This window comes from Aedes albopictus, chromosome 2, assembly GCF_035046485.1.
Source record: "Aedes albopictus strain Foshan chromosome 2, AalbF5, whole genome shotgun sequence".
Classification (NCBI taxonomy): domain Eukaryota; kingdom Metazoa; phylum Arthropoda; class Insecta; order Diptera; family Culicidae; genus Aedes; species Aedes albopictus.
Genome location: NC_085137.1, coordinates 457977855 through 457994755, shown reverse-complemented (window position 1 = coordinate 457994755; position 16901 = coordinate 457977855). Strand labels below are relative to the sequence as shown.

General features: G+C 43.1%; 2 protein-coding genes across 5 annotated transcripts in view; one reads left to right on the top strand and one right to left on the bottom strand.

Moving 5' to 3' along the window:
• The window catches only part of LOC109418956 (mediator of RNA polymerase II transcription subunit 15), a 566077-nt gene that overhangs the window by 19139 nt on the left and 530037 nt on the right, over window positions 1-16901 (bottom strand). The window lies entirely within an intron of this gene.
• On the top strand, window positions 4590-11004 carry LOC134288606 (uncharacterized). The gene is made up of 2 exons (XM_062853938.1): window positions 4590-9870; window positions 10039-11004. Exons 1-2 carry the CDS (start codon window positions 5188-5190, stop codon window positions 10681-10683), a joined length of 5328 nt encoding a protein of 1775 aa, XP_062709922.1. The 5' UTR covers window positions 4590-5187; the 3' UTR covers window positions 10684-11004.

Genomic DNA, 16901 nt, shown 5'->3' with positions numbered 1-16901 from the left:
CTGGAGATGCCTGTGTAGTCTCCGGCAGATATCTCATCGGTTCCTTGTGTGAGTGTAGCTGATCTGACGATACTGGAGTAGCATTCACGCGCGGTCAATCAAGCTCAAGCTCAAGCCCTAGTCTACACCAACCATCAACCAAGTCAAGGAACGCTCACCCTCATTGGTGCAACTGCAGACATCGTTCAACGGTGTATCGTTCAACTCCAAATCGAAACACACCGCAAACGACGTCTCCTGCTGAAGCGTTCCTCGGAAGACCAGTACGCAGCCCCAGGTGCCAAGAACCTCAAGTATAATGAGCAGTTCAATCGCCGGCATGGAGCAATCAAACGCGACTTCGAAGAAGTATGGTGGTATGGTGTACGTTGAACAGCATTTCCGGAATACCAAGTACCAAGATTAAGTCATCCAACGGAAAGGTAGGACGATTCAGAGGATTTCAGCTCGTTTCATAGGCGTTACGGCGGTTTTATAAAGGCGTTTTCAGGGGTTTCAGAAGGGTCTCAGGTGCGTTACATGGGATTCGAGGGTGTTTTAGGGAGATTTTGGAAGCATTTCGGGAGGCTTCAGAAGATTTTCAGAGGCGTTACGGGGACATTACGAAAACGTTTTTGGGAGTTTCGGAGGATCTCAGGTGCATTACATGGTGTCTGAAAAGGTTTTTGGTGATTTTGGAAGCATTTCAGGATGTTTTAGAGGATTTTTAAAAACACCTTCACTAAAACCCTTTAAATCCTTTGAAACGCCCCTGAAGTGCCTTGAAATATCTCTGAAACATCTATAACTCCATTGAAATACAGTTCAAATCCTGAAATCGAATCTGAAATGCCCCTGAAAACCGCTTTGATTCAAGGGTGTTCCTAAAACTCCCATGAAACGACCCTAGCCTAAAAAAACGTCGAAACGCACTTGAAACCTCTCCGTAATCCTATTGAAATGCCATTGAAATCATTTTATTTTAAAATGCCCCTGAAATTCTTTGGAATGTCCATAAAAAGCTTCGAAAGCTTCCTGAAATCCCCACGAAATTATTTGAAATGCCTCTAAAATGCCTTAAAACGCCCTAAGCCACTTGCAACCCCCTTTTTTTGGACTCTGTATTAAGAAACTCCACCAGTATTTCTTTAGAAAATCATCCACAGAAAGTTCAGAAAATCTTTCGATTTTTTATGAATTTTTAAAAGAATTTTTTACAATTTCTTCCCGGGATTCCTAAAAAAATCTTTTAAAGATTTCTTCGTAAATTTCATATTTATTTAAAAAAAAAAAATCGTGCAAATATTGTTTTAGAAATCCTTTCATGAGCGTGACGACGAGAACCCCTCGGCGCGGAACGGATGAAAGTTTCCACAGGGAGGCTACGAATACGGTGTACGCGCCCGAAATGTCAGAAATTGGAAAGCTGACAGAAGGTGAATGAAGAGAAGTGTCAGTAACCATTACGTAGCAGATTGTGGTAAAGAGCTAAAAGTTGAGTACCGTAATTAATATTACTAAAAAGGAAATTTATACTGTATTACCCTTATTATTTGAAAGTAGTATCTAAAATTGTTTGTATAACCTAAAGTGAACTAGAAAAACCTAGAAGTAAGTGTAAAACTTAAAATCTACTATTTGTAACCTACCTAATGTGAATTCTTAAATCTAGCTACACAAACACATATACTACATGCTAAATTTGTTAAAACTAAAGGAATAGTACGGAGACACTGTTAAAATTGTAAGTACAAATGCGTTAACCTAATGAAATGAAACTTACAAAATAAACCAATTGCAGCTAAAGCTGTCCCAATCAACCTTGTGTTCTACTACGGGACTGCTGAAAGAAAACAGTTGTAACAATGAGTTTGATGATGATTAACCTGGGCTTGTTAGGGGAACATCTGTAAATAAAAAGAAAATCTACAGTTGAGGTCGAAATACGTATCTGTCAAAAGATGCAAATTCTTAGTGGAATTCAAAGGAACAGTACTTAACGCGATTTTTTTTATTTACTTTCATGAGTTGTTCTTTAATAAAATCCTTCGAGATCTGCAAAATCTCCACACATTTCTCCAAAGATTCCACAAGAAAATCTTCCCTAAATTTCTTCCAAAGTTGCTTGAGGAAATCCTCATGGTTTGCCTTTCCAGAGATTGAATGAAAGGGGTCTCCTGTTAGCCTAGTGTTTAAGGCTATGGATCGCCAATCCGTAGGCGGCGGGTTCGATTCCCGTTCCGGTTAGGAAAACTTTTCCGACTCCCTAGTGTATCATTGTCCTTGCCTCACAATATACAAATTCATGCAATGACAAACAAAGAAAGGTTTTAAATTAAGTTGAAGCGAGGCAGGCCAAATCCCAGTGGGGACGTCGAGCCATAAAGAAGATGTATTACATTTCTTGAAAAATCTCCAAGGATTGCTTCTGAGATTCATCTAGAAATGTCTCTAAAGATCCTCTCAAAACCTTCCATGAATGCATTCATTGCAAAATCTTCCTATGGATTCAGTTATAAGTTTCCTCTGGGATTCTTTCAAACTATCTTTCTCGCATTCTTTTAGACATTACTCCAGGAGTTCCTAAAGCCTGTATCTGCAATAATCGGGACACAGAAATACAGCTGTAACTCTGCAATAGATACATAAAAATTGCTTAAATTTGACCTAATAACATCTTCCATTCACATCATTTCACCTACAAAATTTCATGTGAATAGGTGCAGGACTTTTTGTTTTAGCAATGAAAGAGTAGAATGTGCGCCATTGAATTTTGTACAGCCCCTAGTTTTGCTTGTCAGCGCTGTAACTTTTGAATTTGGCAAAGGAAATGGCTGAAATTTTGCACACAAACCTCTCAATCCACATTCGTTGCATAGGCAGAATTTCAAAAAAATCGATGCACTATCAACAATTTTTTAGTCGAAACATGTATTGGGACTGAACGTGATTTTAGCACCTCGAACAGCAATTAGTCAGCACCCTTTATTGTTTCGATTGTATTATTGAAAGTACTATACCAACATTCATCAAATTTTTTTATTCTTAATCACTTAACCTAATTTACAGCTCTTTTGTCCACTTGGGCACTACGTGAGCGATTCCAATTGGACGCTGCACTTACACTTTTGTACAGCGCCTACATGTATTCTAATCTAATTCAACTGTATCGAACTGGTGCCTTGTGCTGCTTCAACTTTTCTACCCTGTTCACGGTAGAATGATGAGCACGATGATGCTGGTGGTTGGCTGCTGTTCCTTTTCCAGTCCAATTGAGGGTCGTCCATTATGAGTTGCGGTTCGCCGATATCCAAATTCCGGGTCCGTTAGAGCTATATGCTCCGAAGAGGGTCAGGTGCCAGCTGCTCTCGGGGGGAAGAGCAACTGACGAAAAATTGCAAGTGCCGGGGCTGGGTTCGAACCCATGACCATCCGCTTATGAAGCGAACGTGTGGACCACTGCGCCACGGGCCCCGACTTCATCAAATTTTGCAGGCATAATATACACATAATCAACTACCTTCTGTGAAAATTTCATGAAAATTTGCAGAGAAATGCAAAAGTTATGATTAGACAAACATCGCACATGAAAAACACGAAAAATATTCACTAACACTCATCCCTATCAACACCAGTAGCTTTCAAACCAATTGATCAAAGTTGATGAAATTTTGCAAGAGAATGTCTCTATAAGTATCATAACTGCTAACGAAATTGCATAATTATCATCACATAACTTTGAACTGTAGCGTGAAAGAATCATCTGTTATGCGAATGAAAATTGGTTATGATTGTACAAAATGCTTATAACCACGTCTGTTTGTTTTTCAGCCACAGTTAAAAGTAATGCATCGATTTTTATGAAATTTTGCACAAATAACACTAGTTTACAGCATTTTTGAACTCGGTAAGCTGATGATCATTTTTGGTGTAGAATCATGCCCTGAGTTCGAAAACGCGAAGGAAAAAAATTACAGTAGAGCGGAAATTTTTTCGACTTTCCATACAAGGTTGATGATTTGAAATCGATTTTTGTTCTATTTTTAAGCAACGTCGCTCACTTCACACATCTCATTCTCCGTAATCAATGCTACGATTGAACTGAATTTTTTACTGTAACTCGCCTATATATGATATGTCAAATAAACGTTGAGAAAGAATTTTTAGATTGTTTTTTTCTTATTGAAAAAATACATTTCTTCATATATTTTTGGAAATTTGGCTAAAATTTAAGGAGATCGTCCCTAAAACTCGCCAATATCTTGATTTTTATCAATCTGACGCAAAACCTGCATTCAGATGATCGAATGGTATTGTATTCAGCTTTTAATTTATGGAAAAAGATTTGAAATTGGTTGAACAGAACGCAAGATATTTGAATTTTAGTAAATTAAATATTTAAAAAAAAATGTAAAACTCGATATTGCGCTAAAACTCAAAAACTGCTCTACTTAATTTTTTTTTAAAGCGCGATTTCGAAATTAGTGCTCAATTGTACTTCAAAAATTTTGGTCGTTGACTGAAGTTCACGACTTTCGTTTTATTTTGTAAACTAGTGTAATTAGTCGTCTCTTCTCACGCTCTGTTACACTAAAATAGAAACAAATGTTTGATTATTTGAATTTGGAATGAGCATATTTCAGTGTAAGAGAAAAATGTAAATCATTGATTTTTACGGTGTATGCGTTATGAGTTTGTAGTGGAGAGTTTGAGGAGATTTGGCTCAGCGCGAGCGGAAACAGGGAAGAAAGAGATAGAAGAGGAAAATTCAAAAAGTAATTCAAACGCGCCGTGTTAAGACGTGTTTCGTTTTCTAGCAAATAAATTTCGTTTTAATTAATACAGTCCACTTGCTTTCCCATCTTGAGTATCCGAAGAACATTTTGGTCCGATCGTGCCGGATGTCGGATTAGTGGATGGAAGCATTTTAGATTCTCGGTTCGTGCGCGGAACGAGAAAGAATCGACGCGAGTTTCGGTTGTTGCGACGGTCGGAAATCGCGAAGTGAATCCGGTTGCATGCGTTGCATCGGATAGTTCCGGACACTGCGGTTTACGGAAAGTGAAAGTAACCGGTTGAGCGGCAGATGGAAGAATCCGGGGACTTGCGAGTTCCGGACAAGTGCTGTTGCTACCCGGAAATTTGAACAGAAAACAGTGGAGGTCAAACCTCAAAGAAGAAAACGAACAAGAAGAACCATTTTGGGTGATGTTTTTGCGGTCTGGTAAAGTGAAGAAAGTGTTGTTTCCGTCGTCGCCATTTTTAACTCCGACCGGCGATTTGAGTGTGGTTCGTAGTGTGCGTGAGCAAAAGGACGAAGCTGAAAATCGCCTGAAAGAAAAGAAGATGGCGGAAAGTGTGCAAGCATTGGAGCAGTGTTGCAGTGCGGCTCGGTCGAAAGTGGAGCGGATCAGGTCGGCCATTTTGAATGCTGATCAGGATCCCGAAAAGTTCACCCACCATGGCTTGAAGCTCTACATGAAGACTGTCGATGCTGCCTATGAGGAGTACAACAATTTCCAGAACCGTATCTACCTCGCCGACCCTCTTAGGAGAGAAGAATTCGAACCGAAGTTTATTGAGTTCGAAGAGCTTTACGAGTTCGTTCGGGTCGCGTTGAGCGAAATGATCCAGCACTACGTAGACATCGAAAAGGCGATAGCGGATGAAGCAGCTCTGGATCGTGAAAAGCAGCTTCTCGCTATGAAGTTTTCTGGAAATGCTGTAGCAGTGGGTGAGCGTGGCGGGAATAGTGGCGTGCAGGAAAGCATTGTGCCGTACCGCATGCCGCCGTCCCTGCTGTTGCAGCAAACACCGTTGCCGACGTTTGACGGCCGGTATGAGCACTGGCACAAATTCAAGGCTCGATTCTGTGATATTGTGGACCGGTGCACACAGGATTCTCCAGCAACGAAGCTCCATTATTTGGATAAGGCGTTAGTCGGAGAGGCGAAAGGAGCAATTGATGAGCAGACACTCAACGACAACAACTACGATGGCGCCTGGAGGATTCTGGTAGAACGCTATGAGAACCTCCCGATGGTGATTCACGGCCACGTCACGAGGTTGCTGAACATGAAACCGATGGCCAAGGAGTCGTCGGCAGAACTGCGAACGTTGATTGACGACTGCACGAAACGCGTGGAATCCTTGGAGTTCCACAAACTGAAGATGGATAAGATGTCCGAAGCTATTGTGATCACGTTGCTGGCGTCGAAGCTTGATCCGAGTACCCGCCGAAGCTGGGAGGCATCTGTTGAGCATGGTAAGTTACCAGTGTATAAAGATACGATCGCATTCCTGCGTAAACACTCTCACGTCTTGGAGAGGTGTGAGCAGAACGTCACGACAGTCAAGAACAAGGTCGTGTCGATAAGAAGTCAGCCGTCTACAGTCACTAGTAAGACGCACACTGTGACGGTTTCGAAGGCGAATGATGGATGCCCCCTGTGCGGATCTGCTCATCCGGTGGATACATGTGGAGCGTTCAAAAGGATGAATGTTGACGAGCGGTACACGAAGGCGAAGCAGCTGGGATTATGCTTCAGCTGTCTGCACCGAGGGCATCGAACCGCTGCGTGCAAGCACAGCAAAACGTGCCCATCATGTACGAAGAAACATCATGCGTTGATGCATCCGGAAGAGAAGAAGCCTGTAGCAGCTGAGAGCCCGCAGCCACCTGCGGCAGTGCAGGAGAATTCCAATCAGCCGATGACCGCGGCGAAGTGTACGTTTCCAGTCGTGCAGACGAAACAAGTTCTTTTGGCGACCGCTGTGGTGATGGCGTACGATTCCAACGGTGAGGCGCACAAATGCCGTGTGTTACTTGACTCTGGAGCGATGGCGAACTTCATGTCAACCAGAATGGCAGAGTTACTGCGATTGCGGAAGGAGAGTGCCAATGTCCCGATCGACGGCGTAAACGGGATGAAGACCATCGTGAAGCATAAAGTGAGTGCTAAAATGGTATCCAGAACAACCGGTTTTGAATCATCGTTGGATTATCTGGTTGTCCCCCGAGTGACCGGTGCATTGCCGGCAACGAAGATCGACCCGCACAGCTGGCAGATTCCAGAGTCGGTACAGCTGGCCGACCCGAATTTCTACGAACCTGGTCGCATTGACATGCTTGTCGGTGCGGAATTATTTTTCGATGTGCTGCAAGAAGGTAAGATCAAATTGTCTCCTAATCTGCCATTATTGCAAGAGAGTCAACTGGGCTGGCTCGTTTCCGGACCGGTGGCCGATACTGCGCCGATCGGTACTGTGAAAGTGTGTCAAACTGGCACATCGGAGGCAGCTGATGAACAACTGTGTCAACTAATTCGGCGGTTTTGGACCATCGACGAGCTTGGAGGTGATACATCCCCTGATCCAGACGATAAGTGTGAGCTGAGCTTCCAGGAGACTCACAGCAGAAACAAGGATGGCCTTTACGTGGTGATGCTACCATTCCGTGAAAACGTTGGCGAGCTCGGTGAATCCCGGAAGCAAGCGATGCGGCGATTTGTTGCACTTGAGAGCCGGCTAGAAAGGCAGCCGGAGTTGAAGCAGGCGTACGCTGAGTTCATCAACGAGTACCTAGCGTTGGGTCACTGCCGAGTGGTCACAAGCGCCGAATGTGAGAAGAACGATTTTGCTCATTATCTGCCACACCATTGCGTGATAAAGCCGGACAGTTCTACGACCAAGCTGAGAGTGGTGTTCGATGCGTCGGCGAAGAGCAGCACAGATCTGTCGTTGAACGACGTAATGGAGATTGGTCCAACAGTACAGGACTCACTCTTCAACGTGATTTTGAGATTTCGCTTGCACAAGTACGTCTTCACCGCCGACATCCCGAAAATGTATCGGCAGGTGATGGTTCACGAGTCTCACCGGAAGTACCAACGGATTCTGTGGAGAGAGAATAAGGATCAGACAGTGAAGGAGTTGGAGCTGAATACGGTTACTTACGGTACAGCAGCCGCGCCTTTCCTGGCGACACGGTCCATCGTTCAACTGGCTAAAGATGAGCAGGAGGACTTTCCGGAGGCGAGCGAGGCTGTTGTGAAGTGCTTCTACGTTGATGACGTGATGACTGGGGCTGATACCCTGAGCGGTGCCAGGCAGCTTCAGAAGAACTTGATTTCACTCCTGGCCAGGGGTGGATTCCAGCTCCACAAATGGTGCGCCAATGATGAAGCGTTGCTTGAAGACATCCCTATTGACGCCAGGGAGAAGCAGCTGAACTTCGAGGACAGTGATATCAACGGAGTCATCAAAACGCTTGGTGTCCTGTGGCATCCCTCTAGTGATGATTTCCTGTTCCATGTGAAACCAATCGGTGAGGGTTCCGAAATACCCACGAAGCGAATGGTGCTGTCGGACATGTCAAAGCTGTTCGATCCTCATGGCCTACTAGCACCGATCATACTCATTGCCAAACTCGTGATGCAACAACTGTGGCAGCAGAACGTGGAATGGGATGGAGCGATTCCGAAGGAGCAACTACGAACGTGGAACCGGTTCAGGTCCGAGCTTTCGTCTTTGAATTCTCTGCGGATCAACCGGCGGATTACTGTTGATGATGCGGTTACTGTCGAGCTGCATGGATTTGCTGACGCCTCCAAGGTGGCGTATGGGTGTTGCATATACCTGAGAAGTGTGAAGAGTGATGGGGTTGCCGAGATGCGATTGATTTGTGGCAAGTCACGGGTTGCCCCAATGAAGGAGATTCAACGAGACATCAAGTTGGACGCCACACCTGATGAGATGACGATCCCGCGGCTGGAGCTGTGTGCTGCATTGCTGTTAGCGGAACAAGTGGAAAAAGTGCGCGAAACCTTAGCATTAACAACCGCAAAGGTGGTGCTTTGGTCGGACTCTAAAATAGTGTTGAACTGGTTGAAACAAATGAAGACAAACACTCCAGTGTTCGTACAAAACCGCGTAGTGAAAATTAGAAAACTTTTTGCCTCCCACATGTGGCACTATATATCGACACAACATAACCCTGCAGATTTGGTGTCACGTGGGGTCTTCCCAGAAGATTTGATGCGTTGTGAAGAATGGTGGAGTGGCCCGAGTGTAATTCCTGTTGTAGCAGAGAATGAAGGCGAACCGGTGGAATCCGAAGATTACTCCCACCAAATTGTGGCAGCTGTCGTACCGGAAAGGACGGCTGCTCTGAAGAAACAACTTGACCCGTACGACGTGATCCTGAAGTACAGCAGCTATCGCAAATTGCAGCGTATTTTTGGTTACGTGACTCGTTTCATTCACAACTGCCGATCGAAGCAAGACACGACGAAGCGCAGAACGGGTGTGCTCAACAGCGAGGACCACAACGAAGCACAGAAGGCGATGGTGACCATTGTCCAGCAGGTGGTCTACAAGGACGAAATCGGTTGCATCCATACGAAGCAATCAGTCAAGGGAAAATTGCGCAACTTGAACCCGATCTACGACGACGACGAAAGACTGCTGCGAGTCGGCGGTCGCATAAGAAACTCGGATCTACCCAAGGACCAGAAGCACCCGATGATTTTGCCGGAGAACAACCATTTCACCGAGGTGCTAGTTGAAGCGTTACACCGAGAGCATCTTCATGTTGGCTTGAGTGGACTCCTCGCAGTGGTACGACAGAAATTCTGGCCAGTGAACGCGAAACGAACCATTCATCGGATTTTGAAAAGGTGTGTGATCTGCTTTCGAACGAACCCCAGAGATGTACAGCAGTACATGGGTGACCTCCCGAGTTGTCGAGTCACGGCGGCTCAACCCTTTGCTAGGACCGGGATTGATTACGCTGGTCCATTCTTCATCAAGGTTGGCCGAATGAAAGCGAAGGTGAAGGTGTACGTGTCTCTGTTCGTATGTATGACGACCAAATCCATACACCTCGAACTGGTAAGTTCATTGACGACCGATGGATTTCTGGCAGCGCTTCATCGATTTGCTGGCAGACGGGGAAATCCAACCGAACTGTTCTCCGATAACGGTACGAATTTTCGTGGAGCAGACCGAGAACTTCCCGAACTTTTCGATCTGCTACAGTCTCAAGTGCTCAACGATAAGGTGAACGAGTTCTGCCAACCGAGGGGAATTAAGTGGAGCTTCAATCCGCCCAAGGCGCCGCACCAAGGTGGCATTTGGGAGGCCAACGTGAAATGTATGAAGTCTCATCTGTGCAAGACCCTGAACGAAAGCTACTTGACCTACGAGGAGTTGAACACGTTGCTGATCCAAATTGAAGGGATATTGAATTCAAGGCCTCTGGTGCAGTTGACGGACGATCCTTTCGACTATGAGGCATTGAGTCCTGGACACTTCTTGGTTGGACGAGAGTTGACAGCGGTTGCAGAACCGTTGTACGGTGACTTGAAGGAGTCGAGCTTGTCACGGTACCAGCTGGTGCAAAAACGGATGCAGCATTTTTGGCAGCGGTGGTCCAACGAATACGTGACTGGACTACAGAAGCGTAACAAATGGAACAAGGATCCCATGAAACTGCGGAACGGATTGCTTGTTATCATGAAGGAAGACAACATGCCACCTAAAACATGGAAGCTGGGTCGCATAGTTGAGACACACCCAGGTAAGGACGGGGTTGTACGTGTGGTCACAATCCGCACGAGCAACAGCATCTACAAGCGGCCGACGACCCAGATCGCTGTCCTTCCAATTGATGACTGCACGGATCAAGCGGAGTCCAAGGAGTAGTGAGACCTTCGCCTCACCCGGGGGAGTATGTTACACTAAAATAGAAACAAATGTTTGATTATTTGAATTTGGAATGAGCATATTTCAGTGTAAGAGAAAAATGTAAATCATTGATTTTTACGGTGTATGCGTTATGAGTTTGTAGTGGAGAGTTTGAGGAGATTTGGCTCAGCGCGAGCGGAAACAGGGAAGAAAGAGATAGAAGAGGAAAATTCAAAAAGTAATTCAAACGCGCCGTGTTAAGACGTGTTTCGTTTTCTAGCAAATAAATTTCGTTTTAATTAATACAGTCCACTTGCTTTCCCATCTTGAGTATCCGAAGAACACGCTCGATGTGGTTTGTTCTGTACGTTTTTGTTATATTTTTTAATAACGGACAATGTGACCTTCTCTTATAACATTATAAGACTCTCATGCATAAGGCTCAAATGTCTCGAGGCAAAACGGAGCCGAAAGACAACATAAGAGTGGCTTCACATTTTAACACTTTCTTGATAATCGGGTAAGTAGGAATTAGGTGAGTGAGTTGGTGAATAAGAAGTTGATTAGTGAATTGATGAGAGGATAAATGTGAGGTGCTCCAAGATTAAGTGAGTTGGTGAGTGAGTTAGTTACGAATTAGGAAAGTTACAGCTTACAGGGAGTTGCCCCGTTAATTTTAATGTGTTGGTAAGAGAATTGTTAAATTGGTGAGTGTGTGTGGGATAGTAAGTAAATGAGTTAGTGAGTTTGTTGGTTTACGAGTATGTGAGATCTGTTCCGTTGGAGTGAGTGCATTAGTAAGTGAATTAGTGAGTTAGTAAGTGAGTTATAAAGTATGGCTTTCGTGGCAGTGTGGTTAGCAGCGCCAGCCATTTAGGCGTATTGATATCCACGTAATGTGACTTCGATTCTCACTCCAGTCTGAGGAAACTTTCCATCAAACGAAGAATTCTTCATTGACTGGGCCACTAGGTGTCGTACACTCATTACATTCATTACGTAAATGGATTCATTCTTGTTACTTAAATAGCTCTTCCATCGCAGTTTACGTCGAAATACCTACATACAGTATTATCGAAATAAGCGATTAGAACGTTAGGCCAAAATCGTTATAAGGTCGGAAAGGACATTGGGCCGAAAATGTTGTTAGGTCGAAAAGATCGCCAGGCCGATATATTTTTGGTCGGAAATACGTCGTGCGGCCGAAAAATATTGTTACATCAAAGTATTGATATGGCCGGATAAGTCATTAGGCCAAAAACCTCATTAAACCGAAATTAGGCCGTCATTAGGCCGAAAAGGTCATGAAGTCGAAAAGGTATTTAGGCCAAAAATATCTTTAGGCCGAAAAGGTTTTTAGGTCGAAAATGAATTGAGGCCGAAAAGGTTTTTAGGCCGAAAAGGTCTCTAGGCTGAAAAAGTCTTTAGGCCGAAAGGAGGTGTAACGGGAATTGAATTAATGTTGTGCCCGAAAAGGACGTGGACTAGATGGAAATAGAATGCGAGGGCCAATTAATTAATCTTATTTTTTTTTTAAGAAATGGTAGTTGTTCTACAACATGTTTTCACATGACATGGAAGCTAACTAATGATTTAGTCATTAAAACCTAGCAGGCCATGAGGCACTGGGCGAGATGCAAGAGTAGACTCGATTATTGTTGGTCGGTGTTAAGGTGTCATGATGCATCACCAAGCTCTCATACGAATCATTGACTTTTTGCTTTTCAATGATTGTTTGATTCGCGTTTTTGAAGTGATAATAAACTGTCAATCTTGCAGCCACGCAGCAGAAAATATATCATCGTAATCACTACGAGTGAGCATATAGGATGATACTTTTTCATACGACTACCGTCTACCACCGTTTGTTTGACCTCATCTAATCTGAACCCTTTTTAATTTGACCCCCTCTAATCTGCACATCGTTTAAACTAAAAATGGTTCAAACCAAGGATCGGTAAATTCGCCTCACTCCATTCATATTCACTCTTCTTTGCTGAAGCAAATCGAGAAAGATGCAGCAAACGGATAGTCGTGATCAAACACGCAACCCCATCACCAGTGGGAAGCGATGCGCAAGCTGGTTGACGTGGATATTCGTGGCCGATCGTCGCAGTTTGGATCGCACGCGAATGAATGAATGGCGAATGGTGACGAATGCTGGTGAGTGATCGAAGCGGCTATTATCATAACTAGAAGAGAATTTCTGCATGTAATGCATACGTTTTTAGTGTATTGTTGTAGAAATGTTAGGTTAGCAAAGAAAATAATAAACATTTTTTGAAAACTTCAAATATTCGTACGCGCAATATCACTCACGAATCGCATCACCTCTTCATCGCTTGCGATGCGAATGTGGACGAATGTTTTAATTCCATGTATGGCTTCCCACCGTTCGCCGGTGTTTGCTGTCGTCGCTGACAAGCAAACACACAAACTAAAGCGACAACCGTTCGCTGCTGACTGTATTCGAGTGTGGAAGAAGATGAAAAGTGGAAATCAGGAACCCTGGTTCAAACGTCATTCTGCTCATGGAACGGGGTGAAACGGAAGCAGAATCAAAACAAAACAGCAAAAAGGGTTACTATCAGTGTGTTTTTCGATGCCCACAGGGTAACTAGAAGTTCAAATTAAAAAATGAATTCCGTTGGTTTGCATGTGGTGTCGTTCAAACCAACGGTGGTAGACGGTATTCGCTTTAGTGGCAGAGAATTATCCCTGCCGATGCTGACGTTGCCGTAAAAAAGTCTTAAGATAGACTGGAATTAGATAAAAAAAACCCAAATGCAAATCAGGCGCATTTGTTGGCGAATTTTCAAGTTTAAGGACTGTTCAATTTATAAAACGGACAACTTGCTTGTGCGATATCTTTTTTATTTTTCAATAAAATCATTATCAGTTTTTTGCATAACTTTCTATAGTTATTCTCAAATGTAGGAAAAATATAACATTAGGCAAAATGTCCCTTTTTGTCTAACTGAAGCGGTTTTCGCAAAACATCAATAAAAACCCATTGCTCAAAATTCGACATAATTTTCCACATACTAAAAATGCATATTTTCATGAAATTTTTAATGTATTGGAATCTTATACTATTCTACTAAAGGTAAAGCTCAATAGCTGGTAAGTAATATCGCACCAAGCAGCCTCCAGCTTGATACAGTAAGTTGCCTTGTTTACAAAGAAATTATTAAAAAGTATTTATTTAAGTCCAATGATGCAATAGCACAACGGATTCGGCTCAAAATTTGTCCAGAGAAGTAGAATACTGCTTCCTGGATGATACAGAAGAAAAATTTACTTTTAATTGCATTTTTCATCAAAAATTTAATCTATAAAGATGGTCACAGTAAAAAATGCATACTTTTTGCTCCATTGATGCCGATTTTCGACTCTAGCGAATCTTGTTATTATTTATTTTCAACAAAGTTGATTCTATGTTATTGTACACCTTATTCAATAACAATCGGATATAAAATTTGATATTTTCAGCATCATTGTTATGCAAAATTTGCATTAAGTTGCGTTGTTATTTGGAAGAACCTTCAAAGAACGAAATGGTTTTGATTACTGTACCTGTAATGGCACACGGTAACCAAACCAGCAATGTTATTGCGAAGCAGTTTTCTGCATTTGAAACCACATTACTCCTACTTTCGACTAGATGTATAAAAAAATTGTTTATTGAATATGTTCATGCCCTTTTTGATTTACAATGAAATTTTAATCAAAAAATCGAATCTCACTTGAAACTTTAATATTTCAACAACTAATTTTCCAATTGAGTTTAAACTTCGCCAGAATATTTATTACTCATGCTGCTGCAGCATGGCACATACTTTTCTGATAATCAAAACGATATACCATACGTGAACAGTAATTTTGTGTATATTTTCAATTTTCAGCATTCGTAAAATTCACCTCATTTAACATCTGGTCGATTTTCTATGAAATAAAACTATTTTTATCCGATTCAAAAATCATCACTATAATGACAGATGATGTACTGAACAACGAAACAAGGGTGGTTAAATTTGAACTACGCGTCTTCTTTTTATAGCCTTGTAAAGTTGTCCGTTTTATAAAATGAACAGTTTTTTTTTTTTTTTTTTCTCTAGAGGCACGTTCTCCTCCATTTGGGAAATTTGTGCCATCGCCATGAACACGAGCCTATTCATCATTTACCTGACGGAAAAGGGAAGGAAAAAGGATAGGAGATGGGAAAGGACTGGTAAGGGAATAGGATCGTCATACTCGCAAAAGCGTACCACAATGGGTTCACATAGCGTCCTGAAAAGGACACTGTAATAACGCATAAGCGTGCCACAATGGGTTCGAACAGCGCCCTGAGAAGGGCACTGTGATAATGCATAAAGCGTAAAGAGAGCCTATAGCTCTTTACCACAGCGGGTCAAGAACAACAGAACGTCCTGAAGATTCAGGTTTCTGAAGTCAGTTTCACTTAATAAGTGTTTCCCGAGTACTCGGAAACGCAATTGCGCAAAAGCTGGACAGTTACATATTAAATGATACGAAGTTCCATAATCGGATTCACAGCTATCACATGCAAATGAATCAGCTTGCTGAATATTCGCCATGTGATAACTGAGTCGGCAGTGGCCAGTCAATGCTTTGACCAGCATGCTGCAACTCTGCTTTGACAGATTTGTTAGATACTTTGCCACCCCTAGAGATGGCTCAGTACAATACAATTTTGTTTGACGACATGACTCCAAACTATTCCAGTATTGTTTGTGCTGAGTGGCAGCCCAGGTGTCAATCTGAAGCTTCACCCAACACTTGGATACCGGAATAGCTGGCTCAGGGCCAATGAAGTCATGTGATGCTCCAGTGCGAGCTAACTCATCAGCCAATTCATTTCCAGCGATGGAAGAATGGCCAGGTACCCATACAAGGTGAACAGCGTTTGCTGAATTCAGCTCCTCAATTTGAGTTCGACAAGCGATGACTATCTTCGACCTGGAGTTGGCCGAAGCAAGTGCTTTAATAGCAGCCTGGCTATCTGAACAGAAGTATATTACTTTGCCCATTACGTGCTGCTGAAGTGCTGATTGCACTCCGCACATAAGAGCAAAGATTTCGGCCTGAAAAACGGTGCAGTGTCTGCCAAGTGAATAAGACTGATACAGCCTTAGTTCACGAGAATAAACACCAGCACCTGCTCGACCTTCTAGAAGGGAGCCATCAGTGTAACATACGATGCCGTCTGAAATACTTCTCTCCAGATAACCAGATGTCCACTCTTCCCGGGAAGGGAATTTCGTGGAAAATGTCCTATATGGAAAATTACAAGCAATTGTAAGATCACTTGGAGCAAGGACAACTTTGTCCCAATTCACCAAAAGTGGAAACAACGAGGTGTGTGTTGAACTGCGGTTCACAGGAGTTTCCTCTAGTAAACCGAGTACCCATAGACGGTAAGTGCAAGAAAGTGCTTCTTGTTTGAGATGAATGTGTAGTGGGACAACGTCAAAGAGAACTTCGAGCGCTGCCGTGGGAGTTGAAGAGAACGCTCCAGACATCGCCATTAAGCACATCCTTTGGAGATGGCCTAACTTTGATTGGACCGTTCTCACTTCGCCCTTTTGCCACCACACAAGACATCCATAGGCCAATATTGGCCGAACAACAGTTGTGTAGATCCATTTGATATACTTGGGTTTTAGACCCCAAGTTGTACCAAAGGTTCGCCGGCATTGCCCGAAGGCCATACAAGCTTTCTTGATTCTGAACTCAACATGAGGTGTCCAGGAAAGCTTGGAATCAAGAATGACTCCAACGTACTTTACCTGTTCAGTCACATTGATTTCAGAATCAAAGAGACGTAAAGTTCGAACACCATTACGGTTTCGCTTTTCCGTGAAAAGAACAATAGATGTTTTACTCGGATTTACCGAAAGGCCATATTGGCGACACCAACCCTCAACTACCTGAAGAGCGTTTTGCATCAGGTCGAAAAGGGTGCTGATGCACATACCGACTAACAATGTTAGGTAGTCGTCGGCAAAACCATAAGTAGGAAAACCGCTATTATTGAGTTGCCTCAATAGCGTATCTGCTACGAGATTCCATAAAAGTGGTGATAAGACTCCCCCTTGGGGGCATCCACAAACACTCAATTTCCTAATCGCCGCTTGACGCAATGTCGAGAAGAGATGTCGGTTTTTGAGCATTTGGTGAATCCAATTGGAAATCATTGGGGATATACCATGACC